The 18456-nt window shown below is 38.3% G+C and overlaps 1 protein-coding gene across 1 annotated transcript in view; it reads right to left on the bottom strand.

Moving 5' to 3' along the window:
• Positions 1-18456, bottom strand: part of LRP8 (LDL receptor related protein 8) — a 264315-nt gene that overhangs the window by 44310 nt on the left and 201549 nt on the right. Inside the window, exon 4 of the mRNA XM_032217842.1 lies at positions 2521-2649. Coding sequence (XP_032073733.1) covers positions 2521-2649 — 129 coding nt within the window. The remainder of the gene's footprint in view (positions 1-2520; positions 2650-18456) is intronic.

The following is an 18456-nucleotide window of genomic DNA, read 5'->3' as shown; positions in this document are numbered from 1 at the left end:
CCTATTAAGCCCCCGCACCCCCATAAAAATAACTCATGGATGCTATTTCTCATAAAGTGGTGCAATTTTTGCATTTTTAAAAGCAACTGGCTAATTTCTCTTCCATCCTTTTCTCTGGTTTCTAAGTTTCAAGGTTCTTGGATTTTTAGCATAGTGAAGTGAGAGAAACTACTTTTATCACCGGGGAACTCATTTTCAAAAAGACCAATGTGTGATTGATGAGATTGATATTACTTTGAAATGGAGATACTTTCTCTGGAAGACAGAGGCCCTAATGTGACAGGAGGTTTCACATTTCAAGAGATGAGCTTGAGACCCGCCAGGAGTTTTCAAACACCCAAGTAAATGGGGGAAAAGGGGCCTCAGATTTTAGAAACAATAGAAAAGCAAAAGGACCTGCTGTCAACCTCTAAAACCATATTTGGAGACAACCAAAGAACAAAAATAAGAATAAAGAAGGGAAAAGAATTTAATCAATAAAACAAAAACAATATTTTGAAAAGAGAAAGAAAATGGGAATCAAGAATGACAGCAGGAAAAGATAGTTTTCAACTAGAACAGTTGTTTGTGGAAGTAGAGTTCTTTATGAGAAAAAGAAATTAAAAATTCCAAATAATAAAGAGAATCTGAGGCAATGAATAATATATAATACCTTGAGTCATTGTTCATCATATAGTTCAGTTTTGTACTGATACATTAAGTTGTGAATATACCTGACAGCATACCTGTTACAACTCTAGATAGGAATCCAGCTGATTTCAAGAGGAAGGAAACTTTTCCTTCCACAGTCAGCACAGGAATGCAATTTTAAAAAAAATTTCCCCATTAGAAAAATCTTGATGACTGTCAGTTTTCTTTATAAGGTTCATTTATTCTTGATGTACTGTATAAGAATAGACTGCCAAGCGAATTCCAGTTTGAAATATACCAATTTACACTAAAGCCATGGAAGGTACTTTTTTCTACTTTATGTAATTTCTTCTATATAGGAATTCTTTTTTCACATATAGAAATTTACAATACATAGAAATATAGGAAAGAGGAAAATAGATCATGAGCTGATTGCTTGAAACAACTGCCTTTTGCTCATTAGAGTACTGAAGACACAGAAATGTCCATTTGAATATAAAGGTAAGGTTCCTCTCGGACATATGTGCTAGTTTGTTCCCGACTCTAGGGGGAGGTGCTCATCTCTGTTTCAAGCCGAAGGGTCAGCCGCTGTCCAAAGAAATCTCCGTGGTCATGTGGCCGGCATGACTAAACGCCGAAAGTGCACAGAACGCTGTTAGCTTCCTACCAAAGTGGTCCCTATTTTCTACTTGCCATTTTTACATGCTTTCAAACTGCTAGGTTGGCAGAAGCTGGGACAAGTAATGGGGAACTTACTCCGTTATGAGACACTAGGATTCGAACCACCGACCTTTCTGATTGACAAGCTCAGCGTCTTAGCCCTTTTGGTGCCCCACCTCAGTCTTTATCATACTGCATATAGATAGTTAATATTTATCTGATTTTCTATATCCTCAAGTCTAAACTAACAAAAAATTGAATGTAACAAAGTTTATCATTACAAACAAAATGTAAAAAAAATTGTTTCTGTAGCCCTTGAAACCTAGAAGTCACATTATCTTATCGGGAATCCAATGGACAATTTTTCAACCTTAAGACTAGCACTGATGATGTTACCTAATTTGGGCAGTGAAACATCTGCAAGAAAACCAGCAAGCTCAGAGAACACCAAGGACCCTCATGTCAACTTTGAGCTACAAATATTCTCCTTTATTACAACCTTATATTTAATATGCTTTACAGGTTGAACGTTTTATTTAGTGGAACCACAGCTGTTCTACTATAGATTTTCATCCACTAGTGTTTCACTTGTATTTAGACTCCTTTAAAACAAAATAGGGCCCTGATTAAAATGTTAACTTTTTCACCCCTTTGATTGTATAAGTTAACGGTTCTAGAGTTAACAACTATCCTAAAGACATCTATACTATGAACCAAAAGAGGTATTCATGTGACCTGCATATTAAACTATAGTTTGCTTTAAGCATGGTTTGTTAAATACACAAGCTTTTTGGCCCATCTACTTTTATTATTTCTATCTTTGTATCTTTGGATATGTTAAAAGCTGGGGCAGAACACAAAACCAAACCAGGAAATAAGCCTGCCTACACATGATTGTAAGTCACATTTGAAAACACTAAGACAAAAATAAAACAGGTTTTTCAAACTCTGCCAGGCTACCCATGGCTTATTTACTGATCTCTCTTAGCAAATCATGCTAAATAAGAAAGAAGTCAAAATGAAGCATAATGCAGGGAATATGCTATCTGTCCAATGTTAGTATGAATTTTACTTCATCTCTTTTCATAAAATCTAATAGGAAAAAACAACTTGTTGCACCACACAATACAGTTATACACAGCAAATAACATAGAGAAGAAAGATAGGAGGAAAGGATGTGGAGTATGGGCATTAGGCTAGCAAGCATATCTTACTGGGTTTTACACTTACTGTTAGTGCAACCAGCCTCATCAATTCCACTTTCACAGTCTTTTTCTCCATCACATTTCCAAGATGCAGGAATGCATTTATTGCTGGAGTCTCCACAGCTAATTTTTTCAGCTAGACATACTTGTTTGGCTACAAAAACAAACAAACAAACACAGTTAAAGTTACCCAGGCCAAGAATATATTGTATCACATCCAGCACTGCTTTGACTTTAGGACATTATTTATAACAGTTCTGAAATGACAGTTGGTCTTATCTGAATTGTTGTTTTAGGGGTTTTTGCAGGATTAGCCAGGATTGGGTATTGTGATGTCCAATTGGCCTCGAGACAGAGTTAATTTGAAGCCACGCCTCTGTGCTCCTTGCTTCTGGTTCCCAGTTTGAACGAGTCAAGACCACTGCATAACCCTGAAAACAAGTAATAAGGGAACACACCCTCCCCCCTGAACTTCCCCAACCCCTGGACCAATGCTAGGGCAGGAACCTGGTTATCCTGCAAAACCTCCTAAAACAACAGTTCAGGTAAGATCAACTGTCATTTTCCGGAGGAATTTTGCAGGATTAGCCAGGATTGGGACATAACCCAAGTTACGTCCCTCAGGGGGGGCACTATTGTCCTGGGCTCCTCATGCGCTACCACCTGTTGTAACACCCTACGACCAAACGCTGCATCAGTCGATGCAAACTTGTCTAACCTGTAGTGCCTGATAAAGGGAGATGGGGATGCCCATGTAGCCGCCCTGAAAAATCTCCACGATAGGCGCCTGTGTGACCCAGGCTGCCGAGGTAGCTGCACTCCTGGTGGATTGTGCTGTGATGCCCTGGGGCACCGGAAGGTGTTGCAGCGTTTGGTCGTAGGGTGTTACAACAGGTGGTAGCGCATGAGGAGCCCAGGACCAATAGTGCCCCCCCCGAGGGACGTTAACTTGGGTTAAACTCACTGACCCACATACAACTGGAATAAAAAATCACAAAATGTATTTCTTACTTTTTTTTCAGAGAGAGGAAGATAATTTAGAGAAGCTGCTTATTTGATCAATTCATTGAAATTGACTTTCTGTGTAGCAGTTTTATGGTGAAATATTTACTCTTGCTTGCATATGTGCTGTCAATAAACACTCTTGATAATATAATAATTTCTTTGATGGCCCTACTACTGGAGAACCCATCCTTTTTTTAAAAAAGAAATTTTAGAAACTCTACAGAATACATGAACAGAGCTAAACTTTTGTTTGGACTGCATCATCTGGGAATAAATATACCCCCTCCCACCAGGGGTTGTGTGTGTTCTTTTTTCTGTGGAGAAGAATACAAAATTTAGAAAACAAAATGGAAATATACCCAAAATTGCCTTGGAATGCCTTACATTCTTTTACAATTTATAAATAAATAATGTAAGACAATATTAATAATGTAAGAAATACAAAGTGTAGTGTTTGACATGGGTGAACAAATTTATGGAGGATGTTACTTAATACATATTTTAGAGCACTGATAAGGATAACTCTGAAGCCAATGACTATTTACAAACAATAATCTAATAAGTTTTCTTGGAAGTAAGCCCAGCTTATTTTAATAGAACTCAGGAAAGCTAATAATTACTGCAGTTTCAGATGCAGAAATGCCTTAATTTTGTATATGCAAAATTTTGAAAATTCCTAATACTGGAGAGTAATATTTAATATTTCTACAATTATCCCAACTGTCCACTAGTTGCATTCTCTTTTTCAGGTATTCATTTTTATGTTTGGGATAATTAAATAGGTAGAAACATATATTACCAACTTAAATCTGATCAGCTACTATAAAGATGGCACTACTAATGTTTTATATTAGAATAGAATACTTTGGTCAAGTGTGATTAGACAAACAAGGAATTTGTCTCCGATGCATATGCTCTCAATGTACATGCACAACAGAAAAGTAGTAACAATCATAATATCAAAGTAATAATAGTCATAATAATAATGATACCAGTAAGAGAAGGTAGTAGAACAGATGAGGATAAAAATAATACAGCCATAATTCATAGATAAATTGACAGGTGGGAATTAGGTGTTCAGCAGAGTGATGGTATGAGGAAAAAAAACAGTCTCTGTGTCTAGTTGTTTTGGCATGCAATGCCCTATAGCAATGCCCAAGGGGAGGACATGAAACATTTATGTCCGTGATGTAAGAGGTCCGTACATATTTTCTTAGACTTCTTTCTGACTCATGCAGTATACAGGTCTGTGGTATTGAATGTATTGTATATTATCTATGTATATATATAAAAGCCAAATACCATTCACTCATCATGAAATCTTCAGAACCATGAAGCCTACAAACCTGACATTTCGTACATATGTTCCTCTTGGTTCTAGGTACTCGCTAAGAAAGGATTTTTCGAAATGACTATCAGATCATTAGTATTTCTTATACAGCAATGAACATGCTCTGATGCTAAGGAGTTAGACATTCTACTCCCCCTTCCCACCTGAAAAGAACTCTGTTCCAACTGCCAGTTATCTCACATTCCGTTACCTTAGTTCAAACTGGCAGACATTGCACTCCTTCACTCAGGAGTGGTCTGGGGCTCCTTACAGTACTAAACGTTGATACGTCACCAAAATGTCTACACCTTCCACCTATGCAACTGCTTCTGGACTCAAGGAGGCGAGAGCGATATACCTTTATGTATTTTGATATGTATGATATTCCTTACCGAGCACCACTGAGCCCAACAGATTGAACCAGAGTGAACTAGATTTCTCCTGCATTGCCCGATTATATAGTTTCGTTGCGAAGCACGGGTATCCAGCTAGTATATGTATATAGTAGATGGGTATATTGATAACATTCTAACTAGTCCCTCCAGCTATAAATGTGTTTCCTTTAGTTTAACAACAGGGGGAAGGTCTTCAACGACATCTCTGGACTGACTTTCAACCTGTTGCTCCTGATGAAGTGGACAAGGCCGAGCGGTGAGTGCTGCCACGTGTGTAGTGGACCCGTGCCCCTGCTGACTGGTTGCGAACAGCAAGGAGGTGACATGGAGCTGGATCCAAGCGATGGTGAATGCTTCTCTTCGGAAGGGCTTCTTCCCACCGGCATTGAAGATAGCGGTGGTGAGACCCCTCCTGAAGAAGCCATTGCTGGATCCAGCCAGTTTGAACAACTACCATCCAGTCTCCAACCTCCCCTTCATTGGGAAGGTTGTTGAGAAAGTGGTAGCCTCTCAACTCCGATGGTCCTTGGATGAAGCCGATTATCTAGACTCCTTTCAGTCTGGATTCAGGCCTGGCTACAGCACGGAAACCGCTTTGGTCGCACTGACCGATGATCTCTGGAGAGCCAGGGATGGAGGTCATCCCTCCATCCTAGTGCTTCTCGACCTCTCAGCGGCCTTCGATACCATCGACCATGGTATCCTTCTGCGACGGTTACGAGAGGTGGGGGTGGGAGGCACCATTTTCGGTGGTTCTCCTCCTACCTCTCGGACAGGTCGCAGTTGGTGTTGGTTGCGGGGGAGAGGTCGACCCCTAGGCCCCTGAAATATGGGGTTCCTCAGGGTTCGGTCCTATCCCCCCCTCCTGTTTAATATCTACATGAAGCCACTGGGTGAGATCATTCGATGGCACGGGATAAAGTACCATCAATACGTGGACGATACACAGTTGTATCTGTCCGCCCCGTGCCCAATCAGTGAAGCGCGTTGACATGATGTGCCAGTGCCTGGAGGCTGTCAGGGTCTGGATGGGGGTAACAAGCTTGTGCTCAATCCAGACAAGACGAGTGGCTGTGTGTTTTCCTCCCAAGAATTTGGCTAATATTCCATCACTCAGGCTGGGGGGGTGAAAATTTACGCCCCTCAGACAGGGCTCGCAACTTGGGAGTCCTCCTGGACCCACAGCTGACCTTAGAACATCATTTGTCGGCTGTGACCAGGGGGGCATTTGCCCAGGTTCGCCTGGGTGCACCAGTTGCGTCCCTACCTGAATTGGGAGGCACTCGCAACAGTCACTCATGCCCTCGTGACCTCAAAACTGGACTACTGCAATGCGCTCTACATGGGCAGCCCTTGAAGAGGTATCGGAGACTTCAACTCGTCCAGAACGCAGCCGCGCGAGCGATTGTGGGTGCACCTCGGTACACCCACGTACACTATCCTCCGCGAGCTGCAACTGGCTACCGATCAGTCTCCGGATACGCTTCAAAGTGACTAGTCGTCACTTATAAAGCCCTTCATGGTATTGGACCTGGGTACTTGAGAGGACCGCCATGCTGCCAATTACCTCCCAAAGACCCATTAGATCACACAGGGTTGGCGTCCTCCGGGTTCTGTCTACCAGCCCAATGCCACCTGGCTACTACCCGGGGGAGGGCCTTCTCTGTGGCAGCTCCGGCCCTTCTGGAACGAACTGAATCCCCGCAGGGATTCAGACCCTCACCTCTCTCCAGGCCTTCCGAAAAGCTGTCAAAACCTTGGCTTTGCGGCAGGCCTGGGGTTGATGAGTTCCCCTCCCCTCTCGACTTGTGTGGTTTGTGTGATCATGGCTATTTTAACTTTGTTATTGTGTTCTATGTTTCCCTTTCCCCTCTTGAGTTGTTCGCCGCCCTGAGTCACTCCCGGAGAAGGGCGGCATACAAATAAGATAATCTAAATCTAAATCTAAATCTTTATTTTTATACACAATTAGTTTGAAACTTTTCCAAAACAGAATACAGTAAGAGACTGCAACTGAGGAAAACTAATAAAATTAAGAGTTCTTCTGACATTATTTGAGAGCAAGTCTGTGAGCAATTGTTCTCTCAGTTTATATAACAGAAAAAGTATTTTTTACCATCAGAAAAAGCCCAGGGGTAATATGATTTAAACTTGTTATTTTGGAGAACAAGAACAGTAATGAAAATATAAACAGATTAAGTGAATTATAGTAGCAGATAAGTTAGGATGTTGGTTAGGAGAATAGCAGGAAAATATACTCTCTTTATAAAAAAGACATGAGATTAATAATTTCAATGAGGCAGATAATTTTTTCTCCAGACTACTGTCTTCCACGCAGCAGGCTTAAATTCTAGGATTTGAATTCTGGGACTAGGAATACAATAATTAGGCTGTGATGCAATAATTGGATGGAAAATATTCATTTATCTGATTTTCATGCTACCTTTCCTCTTTGGTAGGCACTCAGAGTTCCTGACAAATCTTAAATTGAATGCAAAAAAATAAGAATAAAGGCTAAAATTATGTAATAATGAAAAGCCTGGTGAAAGAGACAAAGATATTTTGTAAACACTGAAAGATTGGGGGATCAAGCATAATGATCTATAGGTTGGAAACAACACAGGACAAAACTCTCTTCTTAGTTGCAATTGAGTGGAGAGGGAAGCATGTGCAAATGGGTCTTTACTTTATATTTCAACAATACACAAAACTGAATAATTAACTAACAATAGAAGCTGCCAATAGGCAAGGAGTTAATTTTGGCCTTAAAGTTGCATTTTGAGATACAGAATTAAGGAGAAAAAATACAGTTAACAAATGACAAATCAGTGCAAAAATGTTCTAGGAAACAGGCCATCCATTTGTTAATGTTTCAATTGGAAGCAAATGTTGATCAATATCAACAGCAGGCTGCAAATAAAACTCAGCTGCAGGTGCAAATTGCGTCTACTTAATAATTCTTGCTTCCATCACTTAACAACTTGTAGTTTGAGTTTTTTGAACTTAGGATAAAGAAAGAGTTAACCTGATATATGACAGAGAGTGCTGTCAAGGTTTATGTTGGTGCAAAACATAGGGAAAACAGAGTCTTTCAAAAACAGACCATTAGAAAGACTTGGTTAAAATGTCAGACACATCAAGACCAATTTATCACCATGAGGCACAAATGAGGATGGACAACAATGCTTTATTTATACAGAGAAAAGAGCAAAGACAAGCAAGACGATCCATTGACTTGCCACAACCAATGGCCCATTCATTCTTGGTTTCTTACACCCCAACAGGACAAATTCTTCATTAAATTGTTGAGTCTAACTGGCGCCCCATTGCTTGGCTTCCTCTTGTGCTTCTGCTGAGCTTTTCAGGCACAAAAGCATTATATATTATATATATATAATTCAAGGGAATGGCTAGATAACAGACATTGACTTCACATGACCATTTGTCGGGTTCTCACCATACAGGTGCTCTAGGGGCATGCAAAAAAGTAAAATCAGCCCCTACTTCTTGTGGGGAAACCTGCAGATCTTTTCAATCTTTCAATAACAGACTAGACAGTTTCCGAGAGCATGAAACGAGACCTATTTTTGTGGAAATGTTATTTGAACAAGAAGAACTATCACTGGTTTAAGATTCCCTATTTCTTCAATTTCTTATAAAATATGAAACAGTATACTAAGAAGATCCAAGGTTTCTCACAAATGTTATATGTAACTGCTAATTCAGCCTCAGGCATTAGCAGCTACATATATAATCTATCCTATTGCTCAACATATGATTCTTCTACCCTTGGGATTGAAGCTGATGAAACTGTGAATAGCGCTTAATTCCTACTGAAATCATGGGATTCCATTTCCAGCTCCCCACTGTTTTCAGAGGCACTGGATTTACAGAAATTGTATAATATAAACTTTGAGATTAGTAAGGATTTAAATTCATGAATTAGGCTCATCAATAATCCACATCAAGTTACTAGTGACCTTGCTGGTGATCATTAATTCATTCAATAGTTGGGCTAGGGAACCTTTGGGCAATCATGAAACATTAGCATCTCTAAATTCATAAATGCCCAGAAAAGAGTTCTACAAAGTGGAGATTTTCCCCTTCCGAGAATAAAAGATTAAACTAAAATCTTCAGGGATTAGACAACTAATCTCTAAAGAATCAACAAAATACAGAGTAATTCCATTTCGGAAATACCTCATTCATTTTTTAATTCTTTTTAAATACTGCTGAAGTTCAAGCAACTCCTAGCAGTATGTTCTAGAGTGAAATGAACAGAAGGAATCATTTAATTGTATTCTCAGAAGAACTGAGATAAAAATACTTGTCTTGCGGGCACCAATTATAAAACAAATGGGTTTGTCAAAAACAGATCATGCCAGACCTTATTGCATTCTTTGACAAAGTGACAAAATTAGTGGACCAAGAGGAATGCAGTCGATATAGTTTACTTGGACTTCAGTGAACTCATCAAATTTGCAGATGACACCAAGCTGGCAGGAATAGCCAACACTCCAGAAGACAGGCTTAAGATACAGATACAGAAGATCTTGACAAATGTGAACATTGGGCACTATCTAATAAAATGAAATTCAATGGTGAAAAGAGTAAGGTTCTACATTTAGGCAAGAAAAACGAAATGCACAGGTACAGTATAGGTGGTACCTTCCTCATAGTAGTAACTGTGAGAGGGATCTTGGAGTCCTAGTGGATAAACATTTAAATATGAGCCAGCAGTGTGCAGCAGCTGCCAAAAAAGCCAACACAGTTCTAGGCTACATAAACAGAGTGATAGAATCAAGATCACGTGAAGTGTTAATACCACTTTATAATGCCTTGGTAAGGCCACACTTGGAATACTGCATTCAGTTTTGGTCACCATGATGTAGAAAAGATGTGGAGACTCTAGAAAGAGTGCAGAGAAGAGCAACAAAGATGATTAGGGGACTGGAGACTAAAACATATGAAGAACGGTTGCAGGAACTGGGTATGTCTAGTTTAATGAAAAGAAGGACTAGGGAAGACATGATAGCAGTGTTCCAATATCTCAGGGGTTGCCACAAAGAAGAAGGAGTCAAACTATTCTCCAAAGCACTTGAGGGTAGAACAAGAAGCAATGGGTGGAAACTAATTAAGGAGAGAAGCAACTTAGAACTGAGAAGAAATTTCCTGATGGTTAGAACAATTAATCAGTGGAACAGCTTGCCTCCAGAAGTTGTGGATGCTCCAACACTGGAAGTCTTTAAGAAGGTGTTGGATAGCCATTTGTCTAGACGGTATAGGGTTTCCTGCCTAGGCAGGGGGTTGGACTATAAGACCTCCAAGGTCCCTTCCAACTCTGCTATTGTATTGTATTAAAATGAAAATAACATGGTTGCCAATAAGAAAAAGAAAACAACACAAGGTTGAGAAGAAATAAAGAGAGGCTTGTATAAGAAAGGGACAGATTAGAAGTCATTAAGGACAAGCAAAAACCAATAATCTTGCTTGACCCCTACCATCTGTAGGGATGGTATTAAGAAACTCCCAAAGGTGATTTTGCAAAAAACAACTGACTTTCTTGGGGTTTTTTTTCTCTTTGAAAACATTTCGCTTGTTATCCAAGAAGCTTGTTCAGTTCTGAAGAACTGAACATTTTCAAAGGAAAAAAAAAAGAAACCTGAGTTGCCTTTGGAAAAAGCACCTTTGGTACATGGCTTGGATGATTTAAAATGACCATAGACAGTATTAAGAAAACTAAAACACAGCTAAAGTCTGATATGGAAAGCTGAGAGCTGCAATAAAAATACCTTTCTCAATCTATCTAAAGCAAAAAAGCAGGAAAGTGTCATGATAGCTAGGAAATACATAGCCAACTTAAAATTATCTGGTGAAGGAAGAGTTGCGATCATTTTCCACTAATAAAAATCCCAATAACAGAAGGAAGGGATAATAATGATTCAAATTACAGGGAGGCAGGGCTTGATGTAGTGACAACAGGACATGCAATCTTGGAGCTCCAGGATTGCTGTTGATATCTCTGTTGCTGGACGGTCCTTTTTGGATCTAAACCATTCTGAAGGAATGGTGATAGAGACGAGCAGGTCCTGCTGATCTCAGGGACATTGCAAAGTCCCTGATCGATCCAGGAGAAAGCTCTTTTTGCTGGCTACAAGAGAAGCAGTCAAAATGGCTGCAGAAGGTTGGGACAGTCTCCTGAAACGGAAGCAGAACAGGAGACACAGTGTGTCAAAATGGTGAGAAAAATCCTTATTATTAGAGAAGAGAAAACCCAAAAGACGTAGAGTTAAAATAAAATTGAACACAGAAGTAAGGGCGAATTAACCCTGGTTTAAAACTATCGTGTTATCTTTTTCACTTTAAGTTTGTTTGTTTTCTATGGATGGACTTTTTACAAATGCCTCTTACTTTTAAACTGGACTGGTCTTTTTTCCCCCTTCTTCTTCTATACTTCTTCCATCTTTTGTATTTGTGGATTAAAAGTTTCTTTCCTTGCAAGGCTCGGCCGGATCGTAACCTTTAAACAATTTTTTTCTTCTGTTCCAGAGTTCGGAGCTTAGAAAGAGAGGCAAAAACAGAGGGGAAGAATGTAACACTGCCATCTAGAGGCTAGAGGCTTGGCAACATCTGATAATACAAAGCTATTGGCTTTGTTTACTAAAAGGGTCAGTGGCTATACAGGTGTTTCTTTGAAAGAAAGAGAAAGCTTTAACCTGAAAAACTTTACTGAATTTGTTTGAAACCTAACAAAAGCCTTGGATGTTTTAGTGGCAGTGTCTATAACCTGGAAAAATGGCCCAAAATGAAGAAGAAAAGGGACTAACATTGCAAAGAATTATACTAGAAATTCAAAAAGACTTAATAATCACAGAGAGAATTGAAAAGAGACTTGAAATTATAGATCAAAATACAGAAAGTATGGAGGGAAGAGTTGAGAATACTTATAAAACAATGAAATTTGAGGACAGAGTTAAAAAAAATCACAGAGACATATGAAAGTGATAAGAAAATTGTTGACACTAACAGCAAATCGAGAGTGGAGGGAAATGATAATTGCAAAATACGGAAAGGAGAGATCGATGAACTGGAACTCTATCTCAGATGTCAAAATATAGATGAAGAACGGGGAGAAAATTGGCAGAAACAATGAGAGTAATTTCGGCAGATGCACCAGCAATAACAAAAGTCAAGCTGATGAAAGGAACAGATAGAGGGTTTCGAATCTTTATAAGATATGCAATGAATAACAAGTTGTCAAGAGAGGTCCACATAAGACTTATCAAGAAAACACTTAGAATACAGATTCTACAAATGGCAAGAGATATTGGATTGCACTATTTCTGGAAGGATACAGGATGATGAAATGAAATGTCACAATAAAATTTAGTTAAATGTATTTAAATTTTGAGTACTATGTATAAGACAAAGTAATAATAGCTATAGCCAAATAAATGATTAATAATGATAATAAAGCATTTATATATACTAGATTGATAATATGAAATTTTATGTACTGTAAGTGAGGATGATGGAAATGATGTTGAAAAACCTTTTATAAAAGATAAATAATTCTATATAGAATAGACTATAAAGATGTAAATATCATTGGATGATTTCAGGATGATGTAATGAAATGCCAGAATATAAATTTACTTCAAATTTAATATGTTTCATATAAAAAGGATGTAATAATAGCTATACTTAATGGATGTGTAACAGTTAAAACAATTTGTATACATGTATATTAGATTGATGATACCAATAACGGAAAAAACATGGAATTGAATATTATTAGAGAATGCTATCAATGCTAAAACAATGGAATGATTTAGAATAGGATATAAAAATTCTTTATTACTGGATATATTGAAGATGATATAATGAATCATTATAATATAAATGGATACATATTTAGAATACCTTGTTTTAAATAGAGAAAACAATAGTGATAATCAAACAAATGAAATATAATAATAAGGTATACAAAGATATTTGATTCACAATATGTGAATTTTGATAAAGCTCAAGTGATGACTATGGAAAGGACGCAGAAAGACCTTGTAACCAATCGACACACTGTATGCAGTTGAAGAGGTTTTTATGTTATATGTTTTGTGTGTGTGCTTGTTTGAAAATAAAAATGTTATTAAAAAAATAATGATTCAATTTACAAGCACAAAAAAATACTGTTCCTGACTTCACACTGTATATTCAAAACACACACCCACACACTTAAAAACCTAATTGATGTTACACTGCATTAATAATATCATTTCCACATCACAAGTAGCATAGTTTACTTCATCACTTAAATTATGCATTAAGTGATAAAACAGGAATAATTTCAGGGAAGAATCATTAAGGAGTAAACTAATGTAGAAAACATATACCTGTACTGTAGAAAGAATATTGCGTAGCTTAGAGAGGAAAGAGTTACCTTGTTTCCCTGAAAATAAGACAGGGTCTTATTTTCTTTTGACTTCTAAAATAAGCGCTTGGCCTTATTTTCGGGGAGGTATTATTATTTTTGAGGTGCAGGAGGCGGTGAGCGTGGTCACCTCATGGCTACTGCTGTGTTGCAATATTTTCAGAGAGGGCTTATTTTCAGGGGAGGGCTTATTTTAGCACACGCGCTCAAAAGCCTGATTGGGCTTATTATCCGGGGAGGACTTATTTTCAGGGAAACAGGGTAGAAGAGAGTGTTCCTCAAACTTATTTTAGAGATTTGGTTGACTATTGAGATACCTGTATTAGCAGGAAGAACAGCAGTTATTCAGATGGTGGCCATCTGTTAGGGTATTCTACTTGCAGTGAAGGACAATTAGCCTATTGAGCTTATAAATCCTCCGATTTTATGATTCTGTACTACATGTTGAGTTATTGGAAGAAATCCTTCTCAATATTTATTTTACAATATTTATATTTACCCCAATCTCAATCTGGGTAGGGCACATCAAATTCAGAACAAAATCAGGGCATTAAAATCTAATTCATGTGAGCAATGAAATACTGACACCAGTCTTAAGGGTTCATTTCACACAAAGACTTTCAGGTTTCAAAGAGAGAACCTCTCAAATGCAGCCTGCCTTCTTCAGATGTTTTGCATTCACCTCTGACATAAAGATGATCCGGAGGTCACACACAACAGAACCAGGAATTTGAATCAACTCATCAAAAAGGAAGAGACAGCTAATGAAATGGACTTAAAAGGCATTCTTTGGGTTTTCAGAACAAGGATGAGCACCAGCTTGTTCCTGAACTTATAGCAATAGCAGTAGACTTATATACCGCTTCATAGGCCTTTCAGGCCTCTCTAAGCGGTTTACAGAGAGTCAGCATATTGCCCCCAACAATCTGGGTCCTCATTTTACCCACCTCGGAAGGATGGAAGGCTGAGTCAACCCTGAGCCGGTGAGATTTGAACCGCTGACCTGCTGATCTAGCAGTAGCCTGCAGTGCTGCATTTAACCACTGCGCCACCTTGGCTCTTGATAAACTATCCCAGTGGTTCACCAGGCTTTATGCCAGTGTTCTCAGAAATACTTTGCATGTGAAATGTTTCATTCACAGCTGAACGAATACAGACCACACATAAGCCTGGTGAATGAACACTTAGAAAGTTGTAATTAGAAATAGAGTATGCGATTTCAATTATGCTGTGATACACAGATGCTCCTCTTGTGTAGAAAAGATCTCATTCATGAAGCTGTTTGGTAATCATTTCAACAAATGCTTCATAGGAAAGTCTGAAGAAGACTGCATGGATAGCACTTGTGTGTGTTTTTCTTTTCCAAATAATGACTTTCTATGAATATGAAACAGCAGTTTATCTCTCCATCCCCCTTGGCCTGACTGAAAAGATCAGTGACTGTACTTATATACTTGGCAACTATAAGTTGCACATCTAATTATCCTCTTAGGAAATGAATCCCTACATTTTAGACAGGAAGTACAGAATGTGGGATTAGATGTTCTCTTCCATTAAGTCCACCCTTCTCGATGAACGTATTGTTCAGACAATTATGAAAGTGGAATGGATTTCAAGAAGGGTTAGTGCCATTATGTAAATGATAATTTAACTTTAGGTAAATAGCCTCAAGAGATAAAGATAAGAACTATCAGGAAGTAAACTTAAAAAACAACCAAACTTTTGGATACTTATGACAAGCAGATGGGTCAAAGTCAGTTTCTACCAATAAACCTGCTGGTAAGTCACAGACTTATGTGGATTAAAATTTCCATAATGCCACTTGCCCTTTCATGAATCATATGCTCAAACAATTCATACAATTAAGCTCAGTTGTGAGTAAAAGGAACCATCCAATTTTTTTTAAAAAAAAATCCCCACAGTGTGAGAAAAGTTGATTGTACAAATTCTGGAAAAGTTAGAGGTATTTTGAGGTGATTAATCACTCCATGCAGATACCATGTGAGGTCTGTGTAAGTTAAGTATTCCGGAATGTGGTTGAGAGGAGTGCAGATGATCAAAGACGGAATCACATTGGGAAGGACAGAGGAACCGCTAACTCAGCTAATTGACTTAGAGTGATGGTCTGAGAATAGAAACAAATTCCCTAGTAATAAAATATTTAAGGAACACAAAAAATGTTATAATATAGTAACTGATGTGGTAATTATAGGAATTCTGCTGAATGAAGCTCCCTCCAGACTGAAGGAAGCCTCGCATTGCATCCATGTAAATTTGCTCACATCCATTCTATAGATTCCTTATTTATCATATTCATGTTACCTTTTAAGTGCATACAAATTTTTTCTCACTTTATTGTTATGATAAGCTTATAACCTAAGCTAAGGCAAGGGTGCCAAACTCTATTGCATTGAGGGTCGCATCAGGGTTGTGTTTGACCTTGGGGGCCAGGGGCATGTCCAAATTGGACATGGTCAGCTTGACATCACTTGCTGAGGCTTCATTTTTGGCCATGATGGCCTCCTGCAGCCCTCTGCCAGCAAAAATAGAGCCCCCCCCCCAAGCTCCATTTTCGCTGGCAGAGACACCACAGGCTGGCCCTTCACTGTGGCCCCGTGGGACAGATCTAAGCACCCCATGGGCCAGATCCAGCCTGCGGGCCTTGAGTTTGACATCCCTGAGCTAAGATGAAAGTTCATTATTGGCCAAGATAGATAATGAGAAGGAAGTATGGTATAAAATAAATCTTCTGATACTTTCACTTTCTTCTCCTACTGGGGATTGACAACCACAAATGCTACTTGTTGTTTTGAATACTTTTTTATATTACTAACCATAAAATACATATGTGTGTGTGTATCTACACATACACACACACACACACACACACACACACACACACACACAAAGCCTTCCATTAATATAGTGCCTGAATCTGTCCCAGCATTGAAGTAGTTGATATTTTTAATTGCCTGGGTTGAAAATATTTCAATTTCCTTTTCCTGATGGTATTCACAATCTATTTCTCCTTGTCTTTCTCATATCATGTAAGTTTGGCCCAGGATATTTTAATTAATCTTCTGTAAATCCTCATTTTAAATGCTTCTATTCTCCAATAATAGTTTACAGCTGAGAAAAGACCACAAACTAATATCCTTGGTCCAAATGCAAATAGATGTAATATACTACACTGGTGTAATATTTGAATTCTCGCAAGCATTAACATTTAAGAGTTTGCCAACTCTTAAATACACAAGATTACAAAAATACTTAGCTTTCATTTATGTGAATAAACAGCAGTTGTGTTACTCTGTCCTATTCATGTACTGCATCTTGCTGCAAACCTTTCAAATATGACAAACAGCCTTGCTGGATTGGATCCAAAGATTCCTTCCGCTGATGGAAGAATTATTTCCATTAGGGAAGTTTGTCAGAGCAAGTTAATCTTAGGCTCACCTCCACTAAATTTCTGTGGATTTTACTGATTGGAGAAGTACAATAGAATAGACATAGCTGGCATTACTGTCTGACCTTTTATACAGAACTGAAATAGATAAAGTGTACACCAGTTATCAAGCTTCAGCAAGCATTAACATTTACAAAGAAGAGATATCTATTTCAGTTTTCTGTTACTTTTGTTTGGAATGCTTTTCTATTACAAAGGTAAAAGTTTCCACTGTCCAGTCATGTCTGACTCTAGGGGCATGGTCATCTCTGTTTCTTAGCTGAGAGAGCCAGTGTTGTTCGAAGACACTTCTGTAGTCATGTGGTCAGCATGACTATATGCTGAGGCATACAGAATGCTGCTATCTTCCCATCATGTGAGTAGATCAAATAGCAAGATGGGCAGGAGCTGGAGCAAATAATGGGAGCTCATCCTGTCACTTGTGTCTTGAATTTGCCTGTCAGCTTTCCAACTGACAAGCTTAGGCTCTTTAACCACTGAGTCATCGCACCCACCTTTCTTATACAATGCATTGTATAAAACAATCCTCCCGTGAACAGAAAGTATTTATATAAAACTTTGGACTCAATTAAATGCCATTGTTTTGATATGTACTAAGAAATTCTGGCTCTTAGTGACCAAGATAATTACAAAAATTGGAATTGGACAGATGATTCTGGAACATAAATATTCCAGATTATGTACACTAGCTAAGAACAGATATACAAACTGAATTATAAACCCAGTATACAGCTGTCAATCCATTCATAACTATTATGAAATATTATACATTCAGGGCTATCTAAGCATGCAAGAATAGCTAGTACCTGTGAAATCCATCATAAATATTCATGGAATTAATTACCCAACTTTCCATTGCTGCAATCGTTTTGACATTCATCAAGGACACAGCTGCTTCAGAGTGTCTCTATAATTAATATATACGTAATCACTATAAAATATAAGAATTAATTATGCCCTTTAAAGAATTCAAGGAGCACTTCTTATTAAGTCCTTCTTTTGATCAAAAGAGAAAAAAGCTTTATTCCAATGGTATAACTTGTCTTAGCTTTGAACTTTTTCTATTTCTATAATAATGGTCTGGTTATGGAAAGAAATGTTACTTACAGCCTTTGTGGATGACAGTATAAGGATCTATTCTGCTATACAGTACAGAGTAGCATATAACCTAAAACTAAACACAGACTGGACAGCCACTTGTCTGCAATGGTATAGGGTCTCCTGCTTAAGAAGGGGGTTGGATTAGAAGACCTGAAAGGGCCTTTCCAACTCTATTATTCTGTATTCTGTAAGAATTAAATTGGTTTCTTTATTGTATCTCCTAGTGCTTATTT

The sequence above is a fragment of the Thamnophis elegans genome, chromosome 5, assembly GCF_009769535.1.
Source record: "Thamnophis elegans isolate rThaEle1 chromosome 5, rThaEle1.pri, whole genome shotgun sequence".
In the NCBI taxonomy this organism is placed as follows: Eukaryota; Metazoa; Chordata; class Lepidosauria; order Squamata; family Colubridae; genus Thamnophis; species Thamnophis elegans.
Note: the sequence above shows the minus strand (reverse complement) of the source record. Positions and strands in the feature narration are given on the sequence as shown.